General features: G+C 43.9%; 1 protein-coding gene across 7 annotated transcripts in view; it reads left to right on the forward strand.

Annotated features, from left to right (window-relative positions):
• The first annotated feature begins 3,214 nt into the window (after positions 1-3,214).
• Positions 3,215-12,801, forward strand: part of Cnot10 (CCR4-NOT transcription complex subunit 10) — a 45,972-nt gene continuing 36,385 nt past the window's right edge. For 2 of the 7 annotated variants that reach the window (XM_041677394.1, XM_041677393.1), the window contains exons 1-3: positions 3,215-3,480; positions 10,613-10,707; positions 11,453-11,614. In XM_041677394.1, the coding sequence (XP_041533328.1) occupies positions 3,459-3,480; positions 10,613-10,707; positions 11,453-11,614 (279 nt within the window). In that variant the 5' untranslated portion in view covers positions 3,215-3,458. Of the gene's footprint in view, positions 3,481-10,612; positions 10,708-11,452; positions 11,615-12,801 lie in introns of those variants that run through there. The other 5 variants (XM_041677396.1, XM_041677397.1, XM_041677395.1 and 2 more) reach the window with 4 other exon arrangements.

Genomic DNA, 12,801 nt, shown 5'->3' on the forward strand with positions numbered 1-12,801 from the left:
CTAAGACATCAGCTTGGAACATCACTATTACAAAGCACAATTAACTATATTCAAATTCAGATTCTCTGCAAGAACAATACCCATTCTTAACCACAGAGCCATCTCCAACTCGTGTCTTGACAGTTTTTGTTTAATTTTGAGACAGGGTCTCATTATGTATCCATGGCTGACAATCTTTGTCGCAAAGGTTTTAAGCAGCAACTGGTTCTGGTTTTGTTCAGTGACCACAGGCTTGGGCTCCAGAAACACCTACTCCATCCTTCCTTTTCCGGAGGAACAACCAGTGCTTATGGTTACAGAGGTTTGTTTCATGGATAGAAACAGACATGAAGGACACATGTATTAGACATTTGTTACTAGGAAAAATACCATGGAAGAGAATTTAAATGAGGAAGGATTGATGTTGCCTTAAGGTGTCAGAGTTTTCAGTCCGCAGTTACTTGGTTCCATTGTTTCTGGGCCCTTGGTGAAGCAGTGCATTGGGCCAGGGCCCATGTGGCAAAGTAAAGTTGCTGACTTCTTGGTGGCTGGAAGCAGAGAAGGCTGGGAGAGGAAATAACCTTGAAGGACACATCCCACTGAGATACTTACTCTAACTAAACTCCACCTCCTTAATTTCCATTACTTCTCCATAATGCATCAGATTATAAATCTGCTAATGGATAAATCCATTGAGTAGTTCCAAAACCTTGGAATCCCATCTCCACCCTCAGTCCAGGCCTCTGTTTAGGAGCCTTTTGAGGAAGTGAGTGCTTCCTATCTAAACGAAAACAGCACTGAATTGTAAAGTGACCCAGAGTGGTGCTTTGATGTATGGTAGATTGAAAGAAAAAAAAAGTGGCCTCCAAAGAGAGTGACACTATTGGGAGGTGTGGCTTTGTTGGAGTATGTATGGCCTTATTGAAGGAAGTGTGTCACTGTGGAGATACACTTTGAGGTCTTCTATCTGCTCAAGTCTAGTCAAGTATCTCAGACCACTTCCTGTTGCCTGCAAGTCAAGATGTAGAACACCTGAATACTTCTCCAGCACCATGTCTGCCTGCACACCACCATGTTGCACCATTATGATGAGAGACTAAACCTCTGAAAGTGTAAACCACCTCAATTAACTTTTTTTCCTTTATAAGAGTCTCTGTGGCCGGGCGGTGGTGGCGCACGCCTTTAATCCCAGCACTTGGAGGCAGAGGCAGGCGGATCTCTGTGAGTTCAAGACCAGCCTGGTCTACAAGAGCTAGTTCCAGGACAGGCTCCAAAACCACAGAGAAACCCTGTCTCGAAAAACCAAAAAAATAAATAAATAAAAATTAAAATTAAAAAAAAGAGTCTCTGTGGTCATGGTGTCTTTTTACAGCAATAAAAATCCTGAGACAGAAGTGAAGGCAATAAATAGATAAATAAAATGCATTAACCTATTTATTTTAGTTACATTTTTATATTTTATACGTAGCCAAAATCAGAGATCTATCTGCCTGCTGCTGCCTCCCGAGTGTTGGAATTAAAAGAACACACCACACACCAGGTGCTCCTCATAGGATCTTTTAAATTTTCTTTTGATTTTTTTTTTAAATTAAGCCAAGAGCCAGCAGGATAGATCAGAGCATAAACACTTGCCACCAAGCCTAATGGCATGAGTTTGATTCCCAAAACCTTCATGGTAGAAGGAGAGAAATGACTCCCACAAACTGTCCTTTGACCTCCATAGATATACATACTGTGGCACACCTGTACACACACACGAATGAATGAATAAGTAAATGTGAAAAAAATTAACTAAGGGGCTGGAGAGATGGCTCAGAGGTTAAGAGAACTGACTGCTGTTCCGGAGGTCCTGAGTTCAATTCCCAGCAACCACATGATGACTTACACCCATCTATAATGAGATCTGGTGCCCAGAACACTATATACAAAATAAATAAATTAAAAAAAATTAACTAAGCAGTTCATGGTGGGATACAAGCACAGGACTCGACAAGCAGCAAAAGGAAGAAGTCTAGTCTAAGGCTTGTCAGGGCTATAAACAAGACCAGACCCTGCGTCAAGAAGAAAGTAATAAAGTATTTTATTAAAATGCTTAGAGTGGTTCCTATTTTTCAAACTAGTCCTCTGTTGGTATAAATCTTGGGCAAAAGACTTAGAGGTTAGATGTGATGGCACATACATAATATCCTAGCGCATGGGTGGCCAACGCAGGAGGATTTTGAGTTTGAGGGTAACTTGGACTGAACAACAAGATTTTATCTCAGATTTTAAGAAAGATGCAGAAGAAAACTTTTGACTCTACTGATGATGCCTCCTTGAAGCTATTTTTAATTTTACACTTTAAAGACATTGCTACAAAGATCATCCTTAAGCATGTGCAGAGCTAAGAGTCATTCTTTAGGATACAAACAATGAAAAGGGTTTAGCCTCGTGTTGTCATTAAAATTTTATTGTAAAGCATTCCAAATATATGCAAAAGCAGTGATTATCACAACTCCCATGTCCATAGTGCATTTTTGCTGCTTATTAGTTTCTTCTATGTTCTTATGCACTTTGTGTTTTGTGGCTAAAGAATGTTAAAGCAAGTCCAAACACTTCAGTATGCAATTTGCGGGGAAAGAAATATGTGGGGCTGGCCAGGAGTACATGCCTTTAATCCTGGCACTTCTTAGACAGAGGCAAGCAGATCTTTGAGTTCAAGGCTACCCTCTTTTATAAAGAGAGTTTCAGGGCTACACTGAGAAATATTGCAAAAGAAAAGAAGAAAGAAAGATATAGGGCCTGGGTCAGGCAGTGGTGGCATACGCCTTAAATCCCAGCTCCCGGGAGGCAAAGGCAGGAGGATCTTTATGTGTTTGAGGCCAGCCTGGTCTACACAGAGAGTTTCAGGACAGTCAGGACTGTTACACAGTGAAATCCTGTCTCAGAAAAAAAAAATGTCTTTTATCTAGGGAGGGAATGCAACATAGGGTTGTTGTGGGAAACCAGTGAGTCAGTACAGGCCATGTCAGGCCCAGCGCTTGGCACATAAACGTCAGATGTGATGCCTAGCATTTTGGTGAAACGCGGAACAAAAATCCCTACCTTTTCCTGTTTCACTCAGGATCTGCCCTAGCTCACTTCCGGCTTAGCACAGGCACGAGCTTCCGGGGCCGAGACCAGCCACTGTTCCCACGCCCAGCTGTCGGCGCAGCTGGCCCCGCCCCGGAAGTAGTGTGTTCCTGGGCCGCTACCGGGCGGAAGCTGTGGATGGCGGGGAAAACAGCCCTGTACAGGCGGATATGTAGGTGTTGTTGCTAGACGACCAACCGTAGCTTCGTCACTTCCTCAGCCCGTGGTCCGTCCAGGCCCGAATCAGAGGCGAGCGGAGCCGGGTTGAGCTGAGCGTTGTCCCCCGCCTTGCAGAAACAGCGGCCAGCCCGGCGGCGGGAGTCGGGGCCACGCCACCTGCAGGGAAGAACTCGAGCCGAGGTGGGAAGATGGCTGCAGACAAGCCTGCAGGTGAGGGGCCCGCGCCGCGACCCGGGGGCTGACACACTGTGCGCGGGGACGGCGGGGCCCGCGTGGGGGACTCGAGGCCACTTGTCTTCGCTCCTGTGCCCCCGCGCCTCCCTCTTCTCAGCTGTCTCCGCTGGGAGCCCTCGGGTCCCACCTCCAGTGGCTTTCTGCTGTGACTTCTCTTGAATCCACTGCAGACCATCCTTGCCTTGTGCTCCAAGATCGTTCTGGCCCAGGAAGCTCAGCTGTGTCACCCCGCTTTCCAGATGCTTCAAGGAAAGGTCTTCCCGAGCATACACGGTTGTCTGAAGGTCCCCAGGTTCAGCCACTGAAAGTGGCCTCCGGTCAGCAACTTTCCTGTGTCCTGTGAAATCCTCTTTCTGAAAACTGTTTAGATAGACGTGGCGTTCTGCTCTGTGCCGTTGTGAGCCTCCTCGTGTGGCTGCTGGGAACTTGGTCTTAGTCCTTCTGCAAGTGCTGCTGAGCCGTTTGCCCGGCCCTAAGATTAAGTTCTTATTCTCTATGGTTTTCTGTAGTGTCTCTCTGCTATTCCACTAGGGAATATCAGCCTGTCACCTGGAAAATCTGCCCTGTTTCTTTCAAGAAAGTAATATTTACTGTATTCAGGTTTAGTGAAAGAAACTTAAGCGACAAGAATTTAAAGTGGTCGGCACGCTTTTTACAGTGAAATATGATCAGAAAGGGGGGATGTCAGGTGACATAGGTTTTAGGTGGTTCCCATCTCCACAACTGACAAACGAACTTGTTAAAGTGAGCCTGTCCCAATTCAGGTGCAGATAAACAGAACCGCTGGAGAATCCTCTCAGTGGTCCCGGAAGAAAACAATAAAGATGTCGGGTGTTGAGCTAACAGAGTGTACTGTGGAATTGGTTGATAAATTGATTAGTGATTGAGACAGGGTCACAGGCTGGCCTGGAGCTTGCTTTGTAGACCATGCTGTTCCTAAATGCACAAAGACTTACGGTCTCTGCCTCAAGAGGCCTGGGTTAAATGGATGTGTGCCACCATGCCTGCTGCTATAGAATTTTAGATAGGTTGGTCAGGGATGGCTTCTTGTGAGATTTTGGTTTTATTGTGGTTTTGGTTTTTTATAATTATTTTTAATTGTGGGTGCGTGCACTTTAACACATATACCTGCAGAGACTGTCAGAGACATTGGATTCCCCGAATCTGTAGGTACATGTGGTAGTGGGTGCTGGGAATCAAACTCAGGTCCTCTGAAAAGCAGTATGTGCTCTTAATCCCTGAGCCCCCAGGTGATTTTTTTTTTAATGTTTTATCTGTGAGTGTGTGTGAATGCATGTGTTATGCATGCTTTGACTTCCAAGGATTGAACTCAAATATCAGGCTTACACCTTCAGGCTGCAAGCATCTTTACCCTCTGAGCCCTCTGCTGAACCAACCCCTGCTGGGGTAATGTTTGAGCAGAGATCTTAATATAGTGCATGGACGATCCACGTGTTGTAGGACGGCGGGAGGGTATGCAGTGCCTGTCCAAGTCCAGACGAGGAACCAACTTCGTCCTTGTTAATTAACATGTTCTGGCTGATTGAGGCCATCACGTTCATTTTCTAAAATCATCTTTCTAGATCCGTAGGACTACCCAGTTTGAGTTCTAGCTCGGTCATGCACGTTGCTTCCCTGGTCACTTGTTCCTTCGCAAAGGCACTGCTGCAGGTGTTGACGTGGCTGTAGCACAGCCTGCCCTGAGGGCCTAACCCTGGTTTGCTAAGAGCTGTGTGACATGTCTAACTGAAGAAGAAAGATCCAGAGCAGCCTTGATGTTCTTGGAGGAGGACCCTGTTCCTGCTGAGATGTTGGATTTATATGAAGGAGATGAGTTTGGCAAAGTTCCCACGAACCTGCTGTTTTCAGTGGCATGTTTCTGACCTTTGGGTCTCCATATTTTCTCTTTCATACTAGTCTTTTTTTTTTAAATAAGACTTATTTTTATTTTATTTTTGGTTTCTCGAGATGAGGTTTCTCTATATAGCCCTGGCTGTTCTGGTACTGCTTCTGTAGAGCAGGCTGACTTGGACTCACAGGGTCACAAGTGCTGGAATTAAAGGTACCTACCACCACTGCCCAGGTTAAGGCTTATTTTTAGTTATGTATATGTGTGCGTGTCTTCGTGTGGGTATATGCATATTTGGAGAGATATTGGAGGATGCCAGAAGGTGTTTTGATGCCCTGGAGCTTGAGTTACATGCAGTTATGAGCTGCCCCATGTGGGTGCTAGGCTCCAGACTCTGGTCCTCTGATGAATAGCGCACACTCTTTAAGTTTTCTCTGTTCACATCAGCCTGCAGAAAGGGTTGTCAGTCTCTTTCCATCCATCCTGTTTGCTTCACTGATCTGTTTTATTTTTCATCTTGTAAATTTATGTATATGGTATGTGTGTATATGTGCTTTAAAATGTGAGGGGTACACATGTTCCATGGCATGTGTGGAGGTCACGGAAAAGCCTTGGGTGTCTTCATCTTCCCCTTTTTTGGAAAAGATTTATTTTGAATTGCATGTATACATTTGTGTGTCTGTATGTGGTTATATACCTGTGAGTGCAGTGTCTGCAGAATTCAGAAGAGGGTGTTGGTCCCCTAGAACTAGAGTTACAAGCAATTGTGAGCCCTCTGACATGGGTACTGGGAACCAAACTCTGGAAAACAATATGCTGCTCTTAACCACGGAGTCATCTTCTAGCTGCTCACTTTGTATTTGGGGCAAGATCTCTTTGGTTGTTTGCCACTGTGCTGTATACTCCAAGACAGTTGCCTTCCAGGTTCCCAAGAGATTCGGATGTCTTCACTGCCCATCTATCTCACTATGGGAGTGCTCGAATTACAGACACACCATCCTGTCTGACTTTAAATGGATTCTGAGGATTGTTTAACAGAGAAGAACAGATTTTCATTTGTTTCTGGATTATGTGGCTCCTTGGCAGTTGATGAACCAGTAGATTCTACACTAGCCTCAGGCTCAAAGTCTTCCTGCCTCAACCTCCTAAAGTGCAGGGATTACAGATGTGTGTCATCATGCCCAATTTACCTCAGTGTTGGATGCTAAATGTCCAAGATGAAATGACAGCATCCCAGCCTGTGTCTGGTGAGGCCCTATGACTGTGTTATATGATGGGTGGTGGGGTTCCTGAGTGTGTAAGAGAGATCTTGTGATAAAATAGCAAGTCAGCCAGGCGTGTTGACACAGCCTGATCCCAGCAGAAGAACAGCACACAGGTTTGAGGTCAGCCTGGGAAATGTGATAAGTTCTAGGCCTTTCTGAGTTACAGACTGGGACCCTGTCGCAACAAAACAAAAGACAAAAAAGGCGAAGAGCAGATGGAGATCACGCTTGCCACCCTCCAATTTGCTTAGTATTCTAAGATGGCCTTATACCCACAATGTTTCTGCCTCCATGCACCATGGCACCCAGCTACCCCGAGAACAGGTTTGATCAGAATGTTTTTTGATTTTGTTTGTTTGTTTTCTTTTTGATTTTGTTTAGACAGAGTTTCTCTGTGTAACAGCTCTGGCTGTCCTGGAACTACCTCTGTAGACCAGGCTGGCTTCGAACTCACAGAGATGCGCCTGCCACTGCCTTCCAAGTACTGGGAATTAGGATTCCAGTACCTTACTTTGGTTTCTGGAACGTGTGTCCTCCCATTTTTTTCCAGCTGTGCTTATCTTAAAATAGAAGGAACATAGTTTGTTGGGCTGGAACTGTAAAATATAACCCCTTTGTGTTCTCTCTCTCTCTCTCTCTCTCTCTCTCTCTCTCTCTCTCTGTGTGTGTGTGTGTGTGTGTGTGTGAGACATATACATGAGGGTACGAGCTAGCATGTGGAGGCCAGAGAACACATGTCTTCCACTATCTCATTCTCTTGAGACAGGACCCTTCTGTTTCTGTGAAGAAGGATGTACAGCCATTTCCAGCTCTTTACATGGGGACTGAGGGTTCAAACTCACATGGTCTTGCTGCGGAGTAGGCACTCTCACCCACGGAGCCATCTCCTCAGCCCACATAACACCTTTGACCTTGTAACTTCTTTGCATTGTATTGAAGCTAATATCAGTTTGGATGAATTCAGCTTTTCCTTTGGGTGGTAGAAACCACATCTGAGCTGTCCTAGCAGCTCTCTGATGACTTCAGTAAGGGCTTTCATCCCAGCATTCAGAAAGTGGAGATGAATCGTTGAAACTCACATAGTGAGTTTGAAGCTAGCCTGGACTACATGAGAGCCTGTCTCAAAAACAAAATAAAATAAAATGAAAAGATATCATTTAAAACTTTGCCTTGCCAGGCATTGCTGATGTTTTGTGACCACACTGCCTGGCAGCCTTAGCATTGTGTTTCAGTCGTTCCTTGACTGCCCGCATCCTCCAGTCAGCTTTGAAGTGTTAACATTCTGTGTTGGAATATGTCTGTGCTTTCAGTTAACTGACCTCTTTTCATTTGGAAGAGGTGTTACGTTTCTGTTCTGTGGTTGAAACCTAAAGGTGTGTGTGTGGTTAGAAATGAAGTCTTTCAGCTTAAAGAATGTTAAGGTTTGTGCATCCAAGAGCTCTGTGCGCCTGCGTCAGCCGTGCTCTTTAGGCCAGGGCAGAAGGAAGATGAAGCTTCTGGAGGAGCGACCGTCCCCGCTTTCCATTGGCAATGGAGAATACTTTTGGACAAGTAAAGACACACTGTGGGATTATGTGCAGACGCTGTCTGGTAAGCAGTCAGCAGCTACAAGTAGTGCATGGCTCTTAAAACACTGGGAAATTGATTACAGCCCTGCACATGCAGAAGAAGCAAAACAGCAGTAATCTCACTGAAGTATTTTTTAATTGTTATTCTGAAGTAAAAGATGTAGGTGAACTATGGTTGATTAATATTTGAGAATATGCAACTCAGTTCTCTAGACATGGAAATGAGTTCCAGAGTCTGTCAGCCCCAGTCTTTTTCTATTTTCTAGGGATTATGACGTCTGTGGCTATGTGAGTCTGATTTTATTTTTGTTTTTGTTTTTTGGTTTTTCGAGACAGGGTTTCTCTGTGGTTTTGGAGCCTGTCCTGGAATTAGCTCTTATAGACCAGGCTGGTCTCGAACTCACAGAGATCCGCCTGCCTCTGCCTCCCAAGTGCTGGGATTAAAGGCGTGCGCCACCACCACCCGGCTTTTTTTTTTTTTTTGTTTTTGTTTTGTGAGTCTGATTTTAGTCGATGATAGATGCTTAAAATCTTCAGTATCCTAGATGGGCACCATGGCTCATCCTGGAAGCCCAGAGCTTGGGAGGCTGAGACGGGAGGATTGCCATGATTTTTGAGGCTAGCCCTGAGCTATATAGTAAATTCGAGACTAGCCTGAGCTAGTGTCTCAAAGAAAAAGAAATCTGAAATCTTCAATACCTTACTGAATAGTTAGGATCTCCCCTCCCTTCCCCCCAGTGCTGGGGCTCAACCACAGCCCTAACTGCTAGGCAAGCACCTCTACCCTCTACCACACAGCCAACATCACTACTGCCTTACTTTGGTTTGGTTTTGGTATTAAGTGTGGAACACTTTACAGATCTTCAAGTCATCCCTGCAGCTGGGCCTTCTTGATCTGCTGTCATTCCAGTTTTAGTAAATGTGCTGCCAACATGAGCACTTTATTGTATTTTAGTTTTGAAACAGGATCCCACTATCTTCCTTGGGCTGGTCTTGAACTCCTGGATTTCTAACAGTCTTCCTGCCTCTGCTTTCTAAACCAACAATGTTCTTGGTTTAATCTATTTTTTAAAAATTTGTTTGTTTGTTTATTATATGTGCAATGTTCTTTCTGCATGTTTACTGAATGCCAGAATAAATAGGGCACTATGATGCGGTGTAATAACCAGGCTAGCTCAATATGAAATGGTAAACTTTAATGAAGAAATAACTTACAACACCAGGGATCCAGCGATGAAACCGGAAGTACAAAATGGACCGGCGGGGCATGAGGGGGTCACGCCCGATTTATACATAAACATTAGCCCAAGGTGAACACGCCCCCTTGGGCTGGGCTTCCCCTACAAGCAGTAGATCTTACAGGTGGCTGTGAGTCACCATGTGGTTGCTGGGAATTGAACTCAGGCCCTCTGGAAGAGCAGCCAGTGCTCTTACCTATGCCATCTCTCCAGCCCCCAAACAGTGGTTTTTGAGTTAGGGTCTCTTGTCTTAATCTGACCTTTAGATGGCTAAATGAAGATGACCTTGAACTCCTGAGTCTCCTGACTTTGCCTCTGGAGTGCTAGGCACCACCAACCATAGTTGGTTTATGCAGTGCAAAGGACTGAACCATAGGTGCTAGGCAAAAAGTCTACCAGCTGATTTACATCCTGTTTGTTTGTTAATTTTTTGTGTTGCTGGGAATCGAACCCAAGACCTTGTCTATTCTAGGTAAGAGCTCTTCCTCTAAGTCACTATAATCTCAACTCACTACTATCATCTCAGTTCACAGGAAGCATACATGGGCGGGGGTGTGTGTGCGCGTGCGCACCTTCACTAGAGTCTGCTTAGATATAACTCTGGCTCTCTACTTGATCCTCAACCTAACTTCAGAACCCTGAAGGTAGACCTGAGGACATTATTAGGACACATTGAATAAATCCCTTTTCTGCTTTTTACTATTAACTTGGCTATTTTAATTAGTTTATCAAGGATAAGCGGCCACATTTTGTTGGGGCATAGGATGTCACCTCAGGTCTGGTAACCAGAGCAAGTGCTCAAGATCCTAAATCCCCAGTCATACAGAGACACACACGTGACAGTGTAGGGCACATGCCCAGCACTAGGAGTGAAATACTGAGTTTGAGGCTATTGATTACATGACACTGTATCTAAACCTACTCCTCAACACCCCCCCCCCAAAAAACAACAAAACAGATGGAGAACGGATTCATTGTACAGATTCATATTTTGTGTGTGCGTGGACATGTGATGAGCTATGGAACCCGTGTGGAGGTCAGGATAACTTGTGGAAGTTAGTTTTCTTCATCTTTTAAGATCTGGGGATCAAACTTGGGTTGTCAGTCTTGCGTACAAACAGTATTTTCCCTTGCTGAGCCCTCTTGCCAGCCCCAGCTTCCATTTCTAAAGAAACTTTGTGTTTGCAGATCAGGGAGCCGAGAAACATGAAGGGGCAGGCCAGTCGTCTGGGGTCACTGACCAGGAGAAGGAGCTGTCTACCAGTGCTTTCCAGGCCTTCACAGTAAGACACGGTCTCCCTCTTCAGCTGCTCGGAATGGGTCTGCCGAGTAGAACTCACTTCAAAACAAATCTAAATTTTATAAATTTTATTCTGTCATAATTCAGGAATTAACTTTAGGGAGAAGTGGGTTTCATTTTATATAAACATGCTGAAAAGATTGGAAATATTTTGAGCCACCCCCAAATTTTTGTTTTCATAAACATGTTTTAACTCCAATGTTGTTTGAGTCTTTTAAATTTAGATTGATAAATGTGTGGGTCAGTCTTCATTTCCCTACTTTGTCCATTTCTTGTCTTGAATGTACTTTAAAGTGGACCACCAAATATTTGTTGTCAGAATTGCAACTTATCTGACATAAACAGTATGAAAAAAATCTTATGATATACATGCACATTAAACAAAAGAATTCCAAAGGATCTGACCTTTGGAATAATTATGTTCCTTTTCTTGGCTAGCCTCCGATCCATACACTGCCAGCAACATGTGCGCACTATCTATCATGTCTGCATACATGTGTTAGAGCTCTGCTTACTGGTGTGAGAGTTGGAGTCTTAGGAAAATGTAACACAGTGTTCTCTGGCGTGCCTATTGCTCTACCTAGGGCGTTCATTAGAATGCTAAGGGGACTCCCACTTTAAAACATAAGTGAGATGAGGGAAACATATTTGGAAAAGCTGTATTGTTCTTAAAGCTAATATGGAATTTTGTGTGTATATGTGTGGTTTTGTTTGTCTTTTCTTTTTAGTCTGGAAATTATGATGCCTGTCTGCAACACCTTGCCTGTCTCCAAGATATAAACAAAGATGATTACAAAATAATTTTGAATACAGCAGTAGCTGAATTTTTTAAAAATAATCAAACAACAACAGATAATTTGAGACAAACACTTAACCAGCTGAAGAATCAGGTGATAAATGAATTTAACTGTAAAAATTTGTTGTGTTAAGTTGTGAAATACAAATAGTTAAGGAAAATAAATGTGATTTCTTGCTTGATATTAAAGACAGAATTTCTACTTCTCTGAATCCTTTGTTGCTATAAGTTTTGTTTGGACTTAGTTATTACTCCAGTCCCAGCACCGGGGAGGCAGTGACCAGCCAAAGCCAGTGTGAAACCTTGTCTCAAGAAAAGGATGGAGAGCAATAGAGGAAGATGCGTGATGTCGGCTTCTAGCTTTCATAGGGGCTTTCTACACTTGATCACACAATAATAGAAATTTTCAAATCAAATAAACTAATATTACAAGAAGGGCTGCCTGTCTTTCGAAATGGAGTTTTCACTATTTAAGACAACTTTTAATATGAAGGTAGTGGCTGGATAAGTAATGAAGAGCTAGCTCCCTTGAGCTGCTGGTCAGCCAGGGTCTTTCCCACCCTGCGAACTCCCCTGCCATGTCATGCTCAACCGTATGTGTAGCTGAAGTCTGATTGTGAACCACTCTTCTGTGAAGTTTGAGGTTCCATGCCATCAGCCACACCAAAGTTGTTGGATCTGTGTTTACTAAACCACTGCATGATTTGGGGAAATGTCAGTCAGAATTAATCTTATAACATTATATAATTATTCGTTTTAATCTTTATGATGGCAAAGAGATGTTAATTTTAGTATGACTAGAATTTTCGTTATGTGTGGTATACATAATTAGAGGGTTTTTTTTTATTTGTTTTTTTGTTTTTGGTTATTCGAGACAGGGTTTCTCTGTGGTTTTGGAGCCTGTCCTGGAACTAGCTCTTGTAGACCAGGCTGGTCTCGAACTCACAGAGATCCGCCTGCCTCTGCCTCCCGAGTGCTGGGATTAAAGGTGTGGTGGCGCCCGGCTAGAGATTTGTTTTGAAATGTAAAGAGATTCAAGGCAGCCTGGTTCACAAAATGAGTTCTAGACCAAGCAAGGAGGGCTACAGGAGACCCTTTCTCAAAAAAAAGGCCCACAAGTAAGCCAGGTGTGTGCATGCCTTTAACCCCAACACTCAGGAGACAGTACTCTGTGATTTCAAGGACAGCCACAGCTTTATAGTGAGATCCTGTTCCAAACAGACAAGAAAAACAATGGAAATAAAATGCAAACCTAGTCTATAATCCCCTCACTTGTTAAGA

Source organism: Microtus oregoni, unplaced genomic scaffold (genome assembly GCF_018167655.1).
Source record: "Microtus oregoni isolate MIOR12 unplaced genomic scaffold, Mior012 000028F_ref0000031, whole genome shotgun sequence".
Classification (NCBI taxonomy): Eukaryota; Metazoa; Chordata; class Mammalia; order Rodentia; family Cricetidae; genus Microtus; species Microtus oregoni.